The sequence below is a fragment of the Bombina bombina genome, chromosome 3, assembly GCF_027579735.1.
Source record: "Bombina bombina isolate aBomBom1 chromosome 3, aBomBom1.pri, whole genome shotgun sequence".
Lineage (NCBI taxonomy): Eukaryota > Metazoa > Chordata > Amphibia > Anura > Bombinatoridae > Bombina > Bombina bombina.
Window position 1 is genome coordinate 1,037,797,412 of NC_069501.1, and position 19,481 is coordinate 1,037,816,892.

Here is a 19,481-nt window from a genome sequence, read left to right on the forward strand (position 1 = left end):
AGATAGATGCTACAGCTGATTACCAGGTAACGGATGGCATCTTGTAATGATGTCAGTCTGCAACTGGGACGAAGCCGAAAGCAGACCCGGGAATGGCTTTCACAATGTACATGGTGGGGTGAGTCGATTCTATATAAGCACTATGTTCGCATTGTTTTTGTGTATGTGATTGTATCTGATGATGGGGGTTAAACACTGAAACATACATAAAATTCACACTAAATGTAAGACTGGAGAGTGCCTTCCTGCATCATATATATATATGAACAATAAAACATGAAAACTGTACACCAAATCCACCACTAGCATACTGGAAAGAAAATAAAGAAAAGTAAACACAGAGATTTGTGAACTTTTTATTTTATGAAAAATTAAGATTCTCACAATTGGAAATATTTAATGCTATTTTACAATAAAAAGCTTTTGTTAATTAACAAAAAAATGACAAGCAAAATCAATTGTGCTGTATCCAGTGACAGTTGTGACCTTTTTTTGCACCATTTCCCAAGTCAAAATAATAAACTTTTATGCAAAACCTTTCTATGAACTTTAAACCAAAATCACTCTCTTTGTGAGATCTCTGTGCTCATGACACTGATTGTGTCATATCTGTTTTATTATAAGTGCTTTGAGTTATTCTGTTATTTATTTATTTTTTTGCACATAGTAGATTATAAAAGTGTTTGTGTCTAAATAATCATGATTTTATTAAAGACAGGAGGTGAATATTGTATGCTGGGCCCTTCCCAAATGCTTTTAGGAAACACCAGCTTTGTCTGCTTAGGATTTGACATACAATAAATTACTCTGAGCCTCATGAAGTGACCAGTCCAGGCCCTTATGCTAGTTGTTGTCAAATTTGGACCTTGCTGTTATTAAACTTTGAGGTTAGCAGATACCTTATCAAAATTGGTCTTGCACATTTTAACATCCATGCTAACACCAGCCACAGTAGAGAATTCTTCAATATAGAGGGATGAGCTTCATACATAAATGATTGTAACTCACAGTGAGACTGCAGAAATGCCCTTTGACCCTACTTCTCTGTATGAACAATCAATTTACAATCCCAAATATCTTACCCAAAATACATTGGTTCCTAGTTCTGATTCACATTGGATGAACATCCAGAGCTTACCATTCTGGTCTTACAGTAATCTCAGTGATTTGTTCAACACCCCATAAACAACTTTTTTTGCTAGTGCCTTCCTCTATTTTTTTTTTTTTAGATCTAGGCCCTCAAGGTTCTCCTATGACTGGACCACTGCTGTTATAATTAGACAAAAGTAAATCATGCCAAGTGATCCTGATCAGTCAGCTACTGTGAAAAGTGCTTGGTAGGAGCTACTAGAAAATGCCATATGTAGTAAGTACTGTGAGATAGCAGGCTCCATATTCTTTCCTGTAATGTCACTGTTAATTCCAATGTAACAGAAAATAGGATACCTCTCCACAATGGTGATAACTGCCAACTTAGTGCACAATTTGCAGATATAAAACAAATCAACTGCAGAGAATAGCACTGTAGGTACACAGAGTAAGATAAATATTTACTTAGAAAATGGCTAAGTAGTGGACAAATCCAGTATACCAAGGCAACGTTGGAATTACAACAAACAAAAAATCACAATCTTTCAAATTATAGGATGGAGAGCAGGTAGGAACTGGAGTGGGTGCCAAAGTCACACAACTACTAAAGTGCAGGTGTACAAAGTGGGTCAAAGTGTAATTAAAAACAAGATGGCAGTTGTCTGCACATGCATGTGAGAGACTTGTTATCGATGCAAGCTAGTTCCAGTTCTTGGTCACTCTTAGGAAGAGAAATTACTACACTGAGGGGAAATTTATAGAAAATAAAAGAAATATATGACTTGAAACAGAGTAAACCAATGAAATGTCAAAGGGTGGGGTTCACCCTTTGACATTTTGATACACAATCAAAAAGTAATACATTTACAATGAGTATAATTGAAGCAGAAAAAGAAAACATGTACATAAAGAGCAAGATACACAGATGTGTAATTTCTGAGAGAAGTAAAGAAACTGGGAGGTTACTGGTCATGTTTTACTCATTGTTTTCTGTTTCATTGTTCTTTGATGTTTGTGAGATCAGTAAGTAAAGGGTTCAATTAAAATACGAACCTCCTGTCTTGTAATAAAATTATTTTTTTAAAGCATTACTGTTAATTGTTCAAAATGTATATAGAAGCTTTATTTAATTAGTGTCTAATTATCATGACAACATAAATTATTTTATTTCCAAATAGTTTTGTTAGTAGGGTTTTTAAGCAATAGCATAAATTAACACTAAAGTGACATGAAAACAATTACGTTTAATGCGTGACTTCCGATGAAAAAAAAATAATATATATTTTAACGTACTTTATTTTTGCTAAAAAATGCAATTTTAAATTATTAGGTTGTTAGTCTCAACATTTTTTTTTTGTCTCTAAACCTACCAAAACCAAAAACTGGGTATAGGGTAGATAAATACATTTTAACAGCCAACTGCTAGATATGGGAAAACAAAAATAAGAATCAAATTACAAACTTTAAAGCAGAAAAAAATGCAGATCCAATCAGCAGCACTACTTCCACAACTGAGTCGTACAACTAGCACTGCCGTTTGGATCAGCGGCAATTTCGGCATGGGACCAGCAGTGCCTCTTGCGTCCTGAGTGGCATTTCCTTTTTTTGCAGGGGTTAAACGCACAGTAGTCTAGGGTTGATACAACTTTTTTTTTTATTATAATGACCATTTAAGTTCCAATTTTCAGCAACACTAAAGAAGGAAAAATATTTTAATATTGCTTAAACTTTTTTGCAATATTAATTATGCATTACAGTTTATGTATCACTTTCATGTCCCTTTAACAATTAGTAAGAAATTGTCTGTTACCTAATTTTCTTGTTTTCTACTAATTAAAAGCTGAAAGATGCTGTAGATGATGACACCCTCTTTCATTTTAGAGCAATACAAACTCTGCTCAAACCCACTAGACCTTAAAATATATTTATTACATTACCAAAACCACTGCAAACTGGTTAATGTTTCCAGAGTTGTGGAATTCCCATAACAATGACTATGGATAAAGACTCAATGACTGACTTGTTCTAATATGGCAAATACCCACACAGCAATACATGTATGTTATCAGATTGTAAATCAATAACGTCCCAGCTTATTTAGCTAAATATATGTATATAAGGAAACAAATACTAGTTTTAGACTGGATATACCTGCCAAGAGGAAGTTGTAAATTATATGTACATAACACTGTTATATTTCATCTTGTGTCATTTTTTACACGGTAGGAAAACTTGTGCTAAAAATTTCAAAAAAGTGCTTTCAAATACACGGTTACATATTTGTGAAGTGTAATAAATAGCCTTTAAATGCCTTTTTAAATTCCAGTGTTTAGGAATTCATAATGAATCCCATCTTAAAGTTTCCCACCTTGTGTTAATCAAAATAACAGATGATTCATTTATTATTCTATTTTCGCTATAGGATGACTGGAGTTGAGAAACGTCGGAACAAAAACTAATCTGCTTAAATAAGCTATCTGCTTAAAATAATTTATTAAACGTGACTGTGTATTATTTTAGTTCACCTCATTATTTTGTGAGTAAACAAAAATAGTATATACATAAGATACAGTTTCACAACCTTGACTTAGGATTCCAATGTAAACATGCACTCTTGGTGTCAGCAGTGGTAATGCTTTAACATTTTCGTTGCAGAGACAAATCACAGTGCAGAACAGATGATCTTAATGCTCTTCTGTGAACTGAATTATAGAGAATGATCCACAACTATTGTTGAATTTGCTCCACAATCAATATACTGATAGGTCTCCAGGGAACTCTGAGAAACATGTCCAATGTAGGAAAATTTTACAGAGGTTCTAAAGATAAAAAAGATGACATTAGTATACAAATGTGTATATCCGAAAACAATAATACAGCTGGTTTGCATTTGTATATTTGTATATTTAATGGCAATGCAATCATTTCTTATTTTACTCATAATTTATGCAGTCAACCTTGGCCTTCATGTGAGTGCACTGTCCCTTTAAGCAACACAATAATGTTACCTCAGTTTACATAATTAATAAAATGCTGTTAGAGTTATACCTATGACAATAAAACAAATGATTGTATTGATATTTGATCTCAGTACTAATTTAAAGGGACATAATTGTATGTTGGCAACTATTTAGCCTAACGCACGCATAACATTAAATAGAAGTAAAGTGAAAATTATTCTTTTATGATTCCAACAGAACATGTCATTCCAAACAACTTTGCAATTTATTTATCTTATCAAATCTGCTTTGCCCTATTGGTATTCTATGTTGAAAAGCATACCTAAGTAGGCTCAGGGGCAGCAATGCATTACTGGGAGCTAGCTGCTGATTGGTGGCTGCACATATATGCCTCTCATTAATGGCTCACCAGATGTGTTCAGCTAGCTCCCAGTAATGCATTGAAGCTTCTTCCACAAAGGATATCATAAAAAGGAAGCACATTTGGTAATATAATTATTTTGGAAAGTAGTTTAAAACTGTATGCTCTACCTGAATCATGAAAAGGACACACTTTAGATTTGATGTCCCTTTAATTTGTCTAACATATACTGTATAAACACTACAATGTTATGTAGATTTTATTTAATATCTAATTCAGCATTTTTTCCCCGGTGTCAGAATAAACAAGCCATAAACATGGTATGTACGGCTAATACAAATACACAGAAGAGACAGGCATAAGATTATTGCTTGTACTAGCACCAGTGTTAGGGAGAAGAGCTACATCTGACATTAACAAATTGCCTTTTTAATACAAAAGACTTGAGAGCCATCATGGATTGTGTCCTAGACTACAAGTGGAGCACAGTCATTACCCTGAGAAGTGCAAATGTGATTGCAAGGTCTTGATATTTTTACAGGTAAGACACGTATCTTGATGAGTGCAAAGTGAAAATTCACGCTCATATTACTTATATAAACCTTTTACTTGAGTGGTAATATCAATGTTGGAAATATTTACCAAAGTGAAAACCTCTGGTAAAGTCATTGTGACTGCTCATACAGTACTATAGAAACAACAAAACTGGCCTCTTAGGTTTTATTTGCACACTTTTTCAAGATCTTTTACAAAAAACACTGCTCTTATGCATAGCAAAACACACTAATGCAATTTTTAGATGTACTTAAAGGGACACTGAACCCAATTTTTTTCTTTCATGATTCAGATAGAGCTTGCAATTTTAAGCAACTTTCTAATTTACTCCTATTATCAAACTGTCTTCATTCTCTTGCTATCTTTATTTGAAAAATAAGGCATCTAAGCAATTTTTTTGGTTCTGAACTCTGGACAGAACTTGTTTATTGGTGGTTGAATGTATCTAACAATCAGCAAGAACAACCCAGGTTGTTCACCAAAAATGGTCCGGCATCTAAACTTACATTCTTACTTTTCAAATAAAGATACGAAGAGAATGAAGAAAATGTTATAATAGGAGTAAATTAGAAAGTTGCTTAAAATTGCATGCTCTATCAGAATCATGAAAGAAAAAAATGTTGGGATCAGTGTCCCTTTAACCCTTTCAGTGCTAATGACGGCTCTGAGCCGTCACAGAGTTTCTCACTCTGGTGCTAATGATGGCTCAGAGCCGTCATGGGCACTCTCCCACCTGGGGGCTCCTTGCTGCTCCTACCCCGGCGATCATGCCTGTAGAGTGACAGTCATCGCCGGGGCTTCACGTGATGCGCGGTGACGTCACGCGCAATTACGTGATGACATCACCGAGCAACTTTATTTATACTTATCAATGTTAAGTATAGGAGGAGGGGGCATGCTGCTTAGAATCCTGTATCTCAGGCATCTAAGCAGCTACAGACCCCGAAGACCCATTGTTGGAAAGGTAATCGCCTAACCTTTCCAACAGTGTAAGTCTTGGGGGTCTGTAAAAAAAATAAAAAAAGTTAAAAAAAAAGTTTTCAAAAATTGCAAAAATAATAATAATAAAAAAAAATATTAGCACCCAGGTGGGAAATGGCTTAGCAGCCAAAGGGTTAAAGGGACAATGTACTGTGAAATTAGTTTTGAATTAATGGGAAATTGCACTTTTAGGTATAATTTTGTATATGAAATAATCTGATAATTGAAATCACAAACTAATAAAATTGGCAAAGCTTGCAGGGAGAGCATCTCATTAGCTTATCTCTGTAGTTACACAACTATTTTTTCTCTCACTGTATACACAGTGAGCAACCTATTATGAGAGAATAATAGAAAAAAACAAAATTTATACTTTTCTAATAAATTAATTTATTTCATGGTAGTGAGAGTCCGCAAGCCATTACTCTGGAATTCAACTCCTGAATTTAAAACCTCTAAGAGCACTTAATCCCTCTCACCTCTCTGGTATTGCCAAGAAAGGAGGAATATAAAGTTATGAAAGGAAAAAACACTGAAAAAGAGAAGAAAACTAGAGCTTCCACCAAGAAAAAAAAAAGTTAAAATAAAAATTGGCGGGTTTGTAGACTCTCACTGCCATGAAAAAATTTAATTTACCAGGTAAGCATAAATTGTTTTCTTTCATAAGGTGGTGACTTCTGTAAACTAATACCAAAGCTGGTATTGAGTAAGGGTTGACAGATCAAAACGTTACAATATTGGTTATGATCTTTATGTTCCAATAAAGACAAGTAAACTCACATTGTGCTGTTGGAATCAGTTTATTTGAATACTGCTTTAAATACCACCTGAGTACTTGGATGCAAATTCTAGTTCTACTAACTGTCAGAGCCTTCACTTTTCACCAGACAGAATTCTTGTAGTAAATCAGTAGTAGAAGAAGTAGAAAGTATTAGAAATAGGACCTGAGTGTTTTTTTATTCCGAATACCCTGGGTAAAAAAAAAGATTCTACACACAGCAACGATGTGGACTAATTAATGCTTATTTACAGTAGAATCCAATCTGGCTCTAACAAGGTAAGACCTATGAACATATTCAAATTCTTCCGAAAAAAAAGGTGTGCAACGGGAAAGACCTAGACGTCTGTTGAAATGACAAAGAGATTGATACTGAAAAACACACATTCCATCTTGCTTAAAGGGACAGTCAAGTCCAAAAAAAACTTTCATTTTTTAAATAGGGCATGTAATTTTAAACAACTTTCCAATTTGCTTTTATCAACCATTTTGCTTTGTTCTCTTGGTATTCTAGTTGAAAGCAAACCTAGGAAGGCACATATGATAATTTATAAGCCCTTGAAGACCGCCTCTATTTTATTTACTTTTCACAGCAGGGGAGGACAAGCTCATGTAGGCCATATAGATAGCATTGTGATCACGCCCGTGGCTAGTGGCAGACACCGCACTAATTGGCTAAAATGCAAGTCAATAGATAATAACTAAAAGTCATGTGATTAGGGGCGGTCAGAAGATGCTTAGATACAAGTTAGTCACAGAAGTAAAAAGTGTATTAATATAACTGTGTTGGTTTTGCAAAACTGGGGTATGGGTAATAAAGGGATTATCTATCTTTTTAAACAACAAAAATTCTGGTGTTGACTGTCCCTTTAAGAGTTTCTTATGAACTCAAACATACCCCCCCTCCCCCCACCCAGAGGGGATATACCAAATGAATAAGAAAAGCTTGATGTTTGAACATCCCTGAACTTGGAAAGTCTGCAAATGTACATTTTATGTTACACACAGTTCAAGCACACATGGGCATAACTTTGCAAATTTAGGGCTAAATTATAAGTGGAGCAGAAATTATCGCTTCCGCAAAAGCGATATTTGCACTCCACTTAGTAATACCAGTGCACACAAATGTGTGCTGGTATGATATGTTAGGTGCCATGCGAACGCGACCTCAGGAGAGCACACTTCAATAGGCTCCAATGGCTACACATATTAACACATAAATAAATATATATATATATAGTAGAACAGCAAAGGAGTGCACTCTCACTTAAATCCAACTACCAGGATGCTAGTGAAGTGTAGTATAAATGAACAAAAAACTTGCACTCACTGGATTTTTCAAAAGCAAAAATATTTACTGTGACCGTGTAGTAACGTTTCAGGGATAATATATCCCCTTCCTCAGACACGTGTTACAAAGTGAAATACATTTATAGCAAACCAATGGTAACCCCACCCCCCAATTAGACCAAAAAACCGCCAAATAGCAGTTGTCATGGTAACCACTGAGTCATAACAAAAACAAAAGTGCTATACTTAAAACTAGGGATACACCGAAATTTCGGCCGCAGAAAGTTTCGGCCGAAAATTGCATTTTTGGCAATTTCGGTTTTCAGTTTTTTTGCCTGTTAGTTTCGGTAAAATTATTGTGTAGCATATTTCAAATTTGATGTTAGCCTAGAGCTGCTGTTTAAGTTTATTACTTCACTTACTGTTCTGCATATATTGAGTTTTCTAGGATTATACTTTATTTGGATAATTGGTAAAAAAAACCTGTTAAATATGATTATATTACATAGAACTAAATGAAGAATAATACAGTATATTGATATTTATAATTGTTTTAAGTAGGGATGCACCAAAATTTTGGTCGCAGAAACATTTTGGTCTAAAAACAGAATTTATGCTTACCTGATAAATTACTTTCTCTTGCGGTGTATCCAGTCCACGGATTCATCCTTTACTTGTGGGATATTCTCATTCCCTACGGGAAGTAGCAAAGAGAGCACACAGCAAAGCTGTCCATATAGCTCCCCCTCTAGCTCCACCCCCAGTCATTCGACCAAAGGTTAGGAAGAAAAAGGAGAAACTATAGGGTGCAGTGGTGACTGTAGTTTAAACAAATTTTTTTTTACCTGACTTAAATACCAGGGCGGGCCGTGGACTGGATACACCGCAAGAGAAAGTAATTTATCAGGTAAGCATAAATTCTGTTTTCTCTTGCAAGGTGTATCCAGTCCACGGATTCATCCTTTACTTGTGGGATACCAATACCAAAGCTTTAGGACACGGATGAAGGGAGGGAACAAGACAGGTACCTTAAAAGGAAGGCACCACTGCTTGCAAAACCTTTCTCCCCAAAATAGCCTCCGAAGAAGCAAAAGTATTGAATTTGTAACATTTGGCAAAAGTATGCAGTGAAGACCAAGTCGCTGCCTTACAAATCTGTTCAACAGAAGCCTCATTTTTGAAAGCCCATGTGGAAGCCACTGCTCTGGTAGAATGAGCAGTAATTGTTTCAGGAGGCTGCTGGCCAGCAGTCTCATAAGCCAAACGGATGATGCTTTTCAGCCAAAAGGAAAGAGAGGTAGCAGTCGCTTTCTGACCTCTCCTCTTACCAGAATAGATAACAAACAAGGAAGAGGTTTGTCTGAAATCCTTAGTTTCTTGTAAATAGAACTTTAAAGCACGAACTACATCAAGATTGTGTAATAGACGTTCCTTCTTCGAAGATGGATTAGGACACAGAGAAGGAACAACTATTTGCTGGTTAATATTCTTGTTAGAAACAACTTTAGGAAGAAAACCAGGCTTGGTACGCAAAACTACCTTATCTGCGTGGAACACCAGGTAAGGTGAATCACACTGTAAGCAGATAATTCTGAAACTCTTCGAGCAGAAGAGATAGCTATCAAAAACAAAACTTTCCAAGATAACTTAATGTCTATGGAATGTAAAGGTTCAAACGGAACCCCTTGAAGAACTGAAAGAACTAGATTCAAACTCCATGGCGGAGCCACAGGTTTATTGACAGGCTTGATTCTGACTAAAGCCTGAGCAAACGCTTGAACGTTTGGTACCTCTGCCAGACGCTTGTGTAACAGGATAGACAAAGCAGATATTTGTCCTTTTAAGGAACTAGCTGACAATCCTTTCTCCAGTCCTTCTTGGAGAAAGGACAATATCCTGGGAATCCTAATCTTACTCCATGAGTAACCCTTGGATTCACACCAACAAAGATATTTCCACCATATCTTATGGTAGATTTTCCTGGTGACAGGCTTTCTAGCCTGAATCAGAGTATCTATAACTGACTCAGAGAACCCACGCTTTGATAGAATTAAGCGTTCAATCTCCAAGCAGTCAGACGTAGAGAAACTAAATTTGGATGCTTGAACGGACCCTGTATTAGAAGATCCTGCCTCATTGGCAGTGTCCATGGTGGGACAGATGACATGTCCACTAGGTCTGCATACCAAGTCCTGCGTGGCCACGCAGGCGCTATCAGAATCACCAAAGCCTTCTCCTGCTTGATTCTGGCAACCAGACGCGGGAGGAGAGGAAACGGTGGAAAAATATAAGGCAGATTGAAGGACCAAGGCGCTGCTAGAGCATCTATCAATACCGCCTTGGGATCCCGGGACCTGGACCCGTAGCGAGGAAGTTTGGTGTTCTGACGGGACGCCATCAGATCCAACTCTGGGGTGCCCCATAGCTGAGTCAGCTGGGCAAATACCTCCGGGTGGAGTTCCCACTCCCCCGGGTGAAAAGTCTGAAGACTTAGAAAATCCGCCTCCCAGTTGTCTACTCCTGGGATGTGAATTGCTGAGAGATGGCAGGAGTGATCCTCCGCCCACCTGATTATTTTCGTTACTTCCGTCATCGCTAGGGAACTCTTTGTTCCCATCTGATGATTGACGTAAGCTACAGTCGTGATGTTGTCCGACTGAAATCTGATGAATTTGGACGCCGCTAGTTGAGGCCATGCCTGAAGAGCGTTGAATATCGCCCTCAGTTCCAGAATGTTTATCGGGAGAAGAGTTTCTTCCCGAGACCATAAGCCCTGAGCTTTCAGGGAGTCCCAGACCGCACCCCAGCCTAACAGACTGGCGTCGGTCGTTACAATGATCCACTCTGGCCTGCGGGAACATATTCCTTGAGACAGGTAATCCTGAGACAACCACCAGAAAAGAGAATCTCTGGTCTCCTGGTCCAACTGAATTTGAGGAGACAAATCTGCATAATCCCCATTCCACTATTTGAGCATGCATAGTTGCAGTGGTCTGAGGTGTATCCGAGCAAAAGGGACTATGTCCATTGCCGCAACCATTAGTCCGATTGTCTCCCTGCACTGAGCCACAGATGGCCGAGGAATGGAATAAAGAGCTCGGCAAGAGTTTTAGCTTTCTGACCTCCATCAGAAATATTTTCATTTCTACAGAGTCTATCAGGGTTCCTAGGAATGGAACTCTTGTGAGGGGGGAGAGAGAACTCTTTTTGATGTTCACCTTCCACCCGTGAGACCTCAGAAAGGCCAATACAATCTCCGTGTGAGACTTGGTTCTTTGGAAAGTTGACGCCTGAATTAAGATGTCGTCTAGGTAAGGCGCCACTGCTATGCCCCGCGGTCTTAGAACCGCCAGGAGGGACCCTAGCACCTTTGTGAAAATTCTGGGAGCAGTGGCCAACCCGAAAGGAAGAGCCACAAACTGAAAATGCTTGTCCAGAAAGGCGAACCTGAGAAACTGGTGATGATCTTTGTGGATAGGAATGTGCAGATACGCATCCTTTAGATCCACGGTAGTCATATATTGACCCTCCTGGATCATTGGTAAGATTGTCCGAATGGTCTCCATCTTGAATGATGGGACTCTGAAGAATTTGTTTAGAATTTTGAGATCAAGGATTGGTCTGAAAGTTCCTTCTTTTTTTGGGAACCGCAAACAGGTTTGAGTAAAACCCCAGTCCTTGTTCTGCAATTGGAACTGGGTGGATCACTCCTATTGTATGCAGATCTTCTACACAGCGTAAAAACGCCTCTTTCTTTGTCTGATCTGTAGACAGACGAGAAATGTGGAACCTTCCCCTTGGAGGAGAGTCCTTGAATTCTAGAAGGTATCCCTGGGCTACAATCTCTAATGCCCAAGGATCGTGTACATCTCTTGCCCAGGCCTGAGCGAAGAGAGAGAGTCTGCACCCTACTAGATCCGGTCCCGGATCAGGGGCTACCCCTTCATGCTGTCTTGGTGGCAGCTGCAGGCTTTTTGGCCTGTTTACCCTTATTCCAGCCCTGGTAAGGTTTCCAGTTTGCCTTGGGCTGTGAAGCGTTACCCTCTTGCTTTGCAGCCGGAGAGGATGAAGCGGGGCCGTTCCTGAAATTGCGAAAGGAACGAAAATTAGCTTTGTTCTTTGTTTTAAAGGCTTTGTCCTGAGGGAGAACATGGCCTTTTCCCCCGGTGATATCTGATATAATCTCTTCCAATTCAGGCCCGAATAGGGTCTTCCCTTTGAAAGGAATGTTCAAAAGCTTGGATTTAGACGACACATCGGCCGACCAGGACTTTAGCCATAGCGCCCTGCGCACCAAAATGGCGAAACCTAAATTTTTCGCCGCTAACTTAGCTATTTGGAAAGCGGCGTCAGTGATAAAATAATTAGCTAGCTTTAGAGCCTTAATTCTATCCATAATTTCCTCATGTGAGGTCTCCGTCTGGAGCGAGTCTTCCAGCGCCTCAAACCAGAAAGCAGCTGCAGTAGTTACAGGAATAAAGCAGGCAATAGGTTGGAGAAGAAAACCTTGTTGAACAAAAATTTTCTTAAGTAAACCCTCTAATTTTTTATCCATAGGGTCTTTAAAAGCCCAACTGTCTTCAATTGGTATGGTTGTGCGTTTAGCTAGTGTAGAAACAGCCCCCTCCACCTTAGGGACCGTCTGCCACAAGTCCCGCATGGGGTCAGATATGGGGAACAGGAGGGGGGACAAAAGGGACACCTGGCCTATCCCACTCCCTAGTAACGATATCCGCAATCCTCTTAGGGACCGGAAACGCATCCGTGTAAACAGGGACCTCTAGGTACTTGTCCATTTAACACAATTTCTCTGGGCTCACCAAAGGGTCACAGTCATCCAGAGTAGCTAATACCTCCCTAAGTAAAACACGGAGGTGTTCTAGTTTAAATTTAAAAGCCAATGTATCTGAATCTGTCTGGGGAGGAACCCTTCCTGAATCAGAGACTTCTCCCTCAGACATCAAATCCCTCGCTCCCACTTCAGAGCGTTGTGAGGGTATATCGGATACGGCTACCAAAGCGTCAGAATGATCATAATCTGTTCTTAAAACGGAGCTATCACGCTTTGCAGGTAACACGGGCAGTTTAGATAAGAAGGCTGTAAGAGAATTATCCATGACTGCCGCTAAGTCTTGTAATGTAAAAGGGTTAGATGCACTAGAGGTACTAGGCGTCGCTTGCGCGGGCGTAACTGGTTGTGACACTTGGGGAGAGGCAGACGGGCTACCCTCGTTACCTTCAGTCTGAGAATCATCTTGGGCCACATTCTTAAGTGCAACAATATGATCTTTAAAGTGTATAGACATATCAGTACAAGTGGGAATTCTGAGAGGGGGTTCCACCATGGCTTCTAAACACATTGAACAAGGATTTTCCTTAGTGTTAGACATGTTTAACAGACTAGTAGAGTACACAAACAGGCTTTGAATCACTTTAATCAAATAAAAAACACAATTTGAAAAAACATAATTTATGCTTACCTGATAAATTTATTTCTCTTGTGGTGTATCCAGTCCACGGATCATCCATTACTTGTGGGATATTCTCCTTCCCAACAGGAAGTTGCAAGAGGATCACCCACAGCAGAGCTGTCTCTATATCTCCTCCCCTAACTGCCACCCCCAGTCATTCTCTTGCAACTCTCGACAAGCATGGAAGCAGTAAGAGAGATGTGGTGAAATGTAGTTGTTTTTTTTTCAATTCAAAAATTTGTTATTTTTAAATGGTACCGGAGTTGTACTATTTAAGTCCCAGGCAGAAAATAGAAGAACAATCTGCGTGTGGTCTATAATGATCTTAGCAGGTTGTAACTATTAGGGTTCTCACACATAACTGAAGAGAGAGGTAACTTCAGCTGGGGAATGGCGTGCAGGTTATCCTGCTATGAGGTATGTGCAGTTTACATTTTTTCTAGAAGAATGTAAATGCTAGAAAATGCTGCTGATACCAGATTTATTTAAGGTAAGCCTGATTACAGTGATTTAATAGCGACTGGTATCATACTTACTGTTAGAGGTAATACTCTTATTATTTTTCAATTCCTGACATATAAAACGTTTGCTGGGAGTGATAAAACTTTATTGGGGCCTAGTTTTTCCACATGGCTGGCTTAAAATTGCCTAGAAATAGTTCCCTTAGGCGCCTCACTGTGTAGAAATGAAGGGGAGGGGCCTAATTTTGTGCCTAAGTGCGCAGTAACTTGTACAGACTAAAGGGATTTTAGGCTTTCCAAAGTTGTTTGTATGGCAAGGTAGGGCATTTTTTTGTGACTGTTAAAAAACGTCTGTATCGTATTTTTGATTCATTTTTTAAACTAAGGGGTTAATCATCCATTTGCAAGTGGGTGCAATACTCTGTTAGCCTATTATACACACTGTAAAAATTTCGTTTGATTTACTGCTTTTTTTTCACTGTTTTTCAAATTCTGACCTTTTTTTTTATTGTAAAACGCTTTATTGAATGAACATATAAAACATTACATCCAAGATAATATACACATACAGAGTCATTTTCAATGATGTAATTACAAACCAGAACTGCTTCTACGTAAGCCAAACTAATTGGGTATTAATCTGTACAATTTGTTTGTTCATTGCTGCTACATATTCCACTTGTCTTGTATTTCTTCTGTTCACATTTTGTTATAACTGCAAATTTTACAAGTAGGATCATTGAATTATGCTTAAACCAACATTATAGCGAACGTGTGGGTTCCTGTTCAGACAGACCCACGCCAATCAGACAGTGTACTCTTGCCACTTGCTTGTCTTCAGGAAAAAGAAAAGGAAAAAAAGAGGAGGAGGGTTGAGGGAGAGAGAGAAAGGAAACCCCCCCCCCAAAAAAAAACCACAGTCCCTTTACACCTCTTGGCCTTCCCATATTAATATGTTGTATTCATGCATCCCTAACTTCCCAGACCCCCTATACCTCTTTGCCTTCCCATATTAGTGTCATGTATTCATGCGTCTCTATCTTCCCAGTCCTCAGATAATGATACCTCTCAAGACCCAGCAGATCCCAGACCCTGGCCCTTCACTCGCCCAAATCCGGCACTGTTAACAGCTTCCAATATTTTGGGATGAGGCTTTTAGCGCCATTCAGCATCAGAAGGAACAGTTGGCGCCTCTCCTCCGTGGCAAGTTTAGGCATTTCGTGGTAAATCAGGTAGTTAGGATTTGGGGGTAGGATGACATTCAAAAGTATGCTACTCTCACGGAGCACAGCCTCCCAAAAGGGTTTTATTAGGGGGCAATGCCACCAAATATGTAATAGTGAGCCTTCCATACCGCAGCCCCTCCAGCACTCCCCGTTCAACTGTGGGTATATTTTTTTCAGTCTCTGTGGGGTGAGATACCACCTGCTCAAAAATGTATAGTGCATTTCCTGTAGTTTTGCTGAGACCGAGGCTTTTTTTGCTTTGCCAAAAATCGTCAACCAAGACTTCACGTCAATATCAGAACCCAACTCCCTCCGCCAAGCAACCACATAGGAAGGCACCACTGTCTCGTTCTCCACCAGCAGCATTCTATATAGGAGCGAGATTAGGTGTTGGGGAGCATTTGTGGTGGAACAGAGCGCCTCAAAGGGTGTTTTTTGCCTGATCAGGGAGTCCCTATCTTTCAGGCTGTTAAAATAATGGTTTAACTGTGCCACTCGGAACCAGGAGGAAAACATATCCTGATTCCATTCCATAAGGCCTTCCTGCGTTTTAAGCTTACTATGACTGATGGCATTTGATATGGCTGCCTCAGCCAATGAATAAGATGAACCCGGATCGTGTGCCCTGTTCCCCAGACCGTTTTCTGGGTTTTCTCGCACTGGGGTGACCGGCGAGATAATGGTAGATAGGTGGTTTTCTACCTTGAGTATCTTATCCCAGCACCGAAGGACATCCTCTATCAGAGGATATGATGAGATACATCTGGGACGGAGCTCCGGTTTTATCCATGCAAGAGAGCCAACATTACCCCTATGAAGTATCTCCCGGTCTATTCCTATCCAAGCTTTGTTAGTTGCTCACCGACTCCACTCCACTATACGTTGAAGGTTTATTGCCCTACTGTATTCCCTAAGGAGGGGAACACCAACCCCGCCCCTATTTCTGGGAAGGTACATTGTCTTTTTGCAAATCCTTGGTTTCAGGCCATTCCAAATATAGGATTCAATTGCCGATTGGATCTGTTGAATAATGTGCGCAGCTGCTGCTAAAGGAATGGCTTGCATGACGTAGAGTACTCTAGGTAGGACGTTAATTTTTGTAACGTGAATTCTCCCCATCCAGGAGATGGTTTTATTTTTCCACGTTGCAAGATCCCTTGAGATTTCATCCCTAACCCGTTTGTAGTTCAGGTCTGCAATTTCCTTCACCGAAGGGGCCAGCATAATGCCCAGATATTTTAAGTGTTTCGGGACTATTTTGAGGGGACAGCGATGCATCTGATTTTTGAACGTCTCATGGGGTATGGTGATATTCAGGATCTCAGATTTGGTAGGGTTAAGCTGAAAGTCTGAGACACGCCCGTACGCTTCAAACTCAGCCAACACGGCCTGCAATGAAGATGCACCATCCGCAAGCGTTAACAGAACGTTGTCAGCATACATTGCTAACTTATGATCCACACCTCCCACCACAATACCCCGAATTCCGGGGTTAGCTCGTATCTTGCTTGCCACCACTTCCATGATGAGTGCAAAAAGCAGGGGTGAAAGGGGACATCCCTGCCTCGTGCCATTGGAAATCAGAAAGGGAGCTGAAAGCATGCCATTAACCCGGACCCTAGCACTGGGACCGGTATACAGTGAGAACACATAATTAATGAAATGCTCCCCAAACCCCATTTTCACCAATGTGTGACGCATAAATGCCCAGTTAACTCGGTCAAATGCCTTCTCCGCATCCGTTGACACAAGGATCAACGGTGCTGAGTTAGCATGCGCAAATGAAATCAGTTGAATGACTTTGAGAGCATTGTCCCGAGCCTCTCTGGCAGGGACAAAACCTGCTTGGTCTGTAGAGACCAACTGGGGTAGAATTTTTTTAAGTCGGTTAGCAACTATCTTTGCCAAAATCTTAATATCGGAATTAAGCAAAGATATCGGTCTGTAGCTAGCCGGATGATTCCCTGGTTTGTCCGGTTTAGGTATGACTGAGATAAAGGCCTCCAGCATCGAGCGTGGCAAAATGGGGGTCTCTGAAAGCTGGTTGAACATCAGGAGCATATGTGGTGTCAAAACATCCGCGAATGTCTTGTAATAACGGACGCCAATCCCGTCAGGGCCCGGGCTTTTGCCAATTGGCAGATCCCCTATAGCATTAAGTATTTCCTGAGCCGTGATGGGGGCCTCAAGCTGTTCTGCCTCTGCGTTAGATAGTCTCGGCAGATCCACATTAGCTAAATAGTCCAAGATCTCTTGTTCAGGAATCTGGCTATTCTGGTGCTCTCCCTGTTCTCCCATTCTTGGATGCAAGTTATAAAGAGATTCATAGAATCTCCCAAATGAATTTGCGATGGATTGCCCAACTTTATGTAATGCCCCATCTCTATCGGACAGCTCATACACATATGAGTTCAGTCTCTTACGGGCCAATGCTCGGGCCAAGAGCTTTATTGCCGTGTTCGAAAAATTGTTGTCGCAATATCAGTGCCTTTTTATGCTGTTCCTCTTGTAAATGGCGTAGCAAGGCAGACCTAGCAAGTTCCAGCTCCTCCTGCAACACTCTGTCAGCAGGTGAATCTTTGTGTGCTAATTCTCTTTGTGTCACCTGTGCTACAAGGCTTTTATAGAGGTCTCTCTTAGTTTTGCGTAAAACTGCGCAGTGTTTGATCAGTAACCCTCTGAGTACGCACTTATGCGCCTCTCATATGGTGGTACTGCTTAGTGTTTCATCTGCATTCAAACGGAAGTACTCTTCAATGGATGTACGCATTTCCTGCTTTAAGAGTTGTTTGTCCAGTAATGCCTCATCCATCCTCCAAACATAGGGAATCACCGGTATATTTGGCCAATCAATAGTGCATCTGACCGGGGCATGGTCCGACCAAGTGATTGTGTTGATGCCACTACCTGTCGTGATAGTTAGACTCGACGAGTCCGTAAAAAGATAGTCAATCCTTGTGTACTTCCTATGTGGGTACGAGTAAAAGGTGTAATTTTTGGTTGCAGGGTGAAAAGTGCGCCAGATATCATGTAAATCATGATCCTTCAGGGACTTAATAAGGTGTTTGGTCACTTTGTGGGGAGTGCTAGAGAGACCGTCAGAGGCATCCAAGGCAGGATTCAGCGATACATTAAAATCTCCTCCTAAATGAAGAGTTCCCCTCTGTACCTCTAGGATTTTTTGCATAACATTTTTTAGGAATATATCTTGCGCTCTATTCGGGAAGTAGAGGTTTGCCAGGGTCATGGGCCTACCGAAAAGTATGCCTATTAAAATCAGGTATCTACCATTAGGGTCTCTAATTGCTTTTACCACTTGGAAGGGTGTAGTAGAGCGAAATAATATGCCCACCCCATTCTTCTTTGAGGGCCCTGATGCAAAATATGCCTCTTGGAAATGTCGGTTAAACCATTTAGGTTCTCTGAACCTGGAGAAGTGCGTCTCCTGAATTAATATAATATCCCCGCCTAGCCTATGCAAGTCCCGAGTGACTAGCGAGCGCTTCCCTGGGCTATTGAGGCCTTTGGTATTTATGGTTAAGAGGTCAATGAGATATCTCTTCGCCTGTGGATGTGAGTTCGCCATTTGTGAGGTGAGAGGTATGTATGGAAGAAAAAAAAAAAAAAGGGGGGGGGGGAAGGAGAATGGGGGAGAGAGAGGGAGGCAAGGAGAGAAAAAGCGAAGAAAATTAGTAATAAAGAAGAAAGGAAAGAGAGCCCGTTATAGAAATAACAGGATAATAAGGGGTGGGAGGGAAAGGTCATCTATACAATAAGAGTGAAGAGGGCTGGGGAGGTTTGGGAGAGAGGGTGGTAGTAGTACTCAAGATAAGAGGTGTTATGAAACCCTCTTAGTTTCTTAGTCAAATCTGGAGGAAAAGACAACCAGATTATCTAAGAATAAGATCAGTAAATTTATACAACAGGGGGTAGTAACCCCATTGCTCTCATACATTGATATATTAACCTTAACATTTATCTTTGTGGAAGAAAGTAACCCATAAACATTTTAAACAGAACCATAGTTAGAACCTGAACGATAACAAGGATGGAGCCATGCAAGTGATCATTAAACTATAGCTTTCCCTTTTTAAATATATAAGCAAATATCCCTTAGTGCGGGTTTAAATATAATCATACATCCTATATTCCCCTCCTACCTATATAAAGCATTTACCCAAGTGCCTGCATGGTGGGGGGTAAGTCAGAGTATCAATCAGTAGCACATTTATATATTAAGTATGTGAACATTTTAGCAGAGGTTTCCTATAAACTTTGTAATATACTTTTAGTAAGGGGCTATTCCACC

At 40.0% G+C, this 19,481-nt stretch overlaps 1 protein-coding gene across 3 annotated transcripts in view; it reads right to left on the reverse strand.

Annotated features, from left to right (window-relative positions):
* Positions 1–342: 342 nt before the first annotated feature.
* The window catches only part of TMEM106C (transmembrane protein 106C), a 373,766-nt gene continuing 354,627 nt past the window's right edge, over positions 343–19,481 (reverse strand). For all 3 annotated transcript variants that reach the window (XM_053708252.1, XM_053708251.1, XM_053708249.1), the window contains one exon: positions 343–3,908. In XM_053708252.1, coding sequence (XP_053564227.1) covers positions 3,797–3,908 — 112 coding nt within the window. In that variant the 3' untranslated portion in view covers positions 343–3,796. The remainder of the gene's footprint in view (positions 3,909–19,481) is intronic.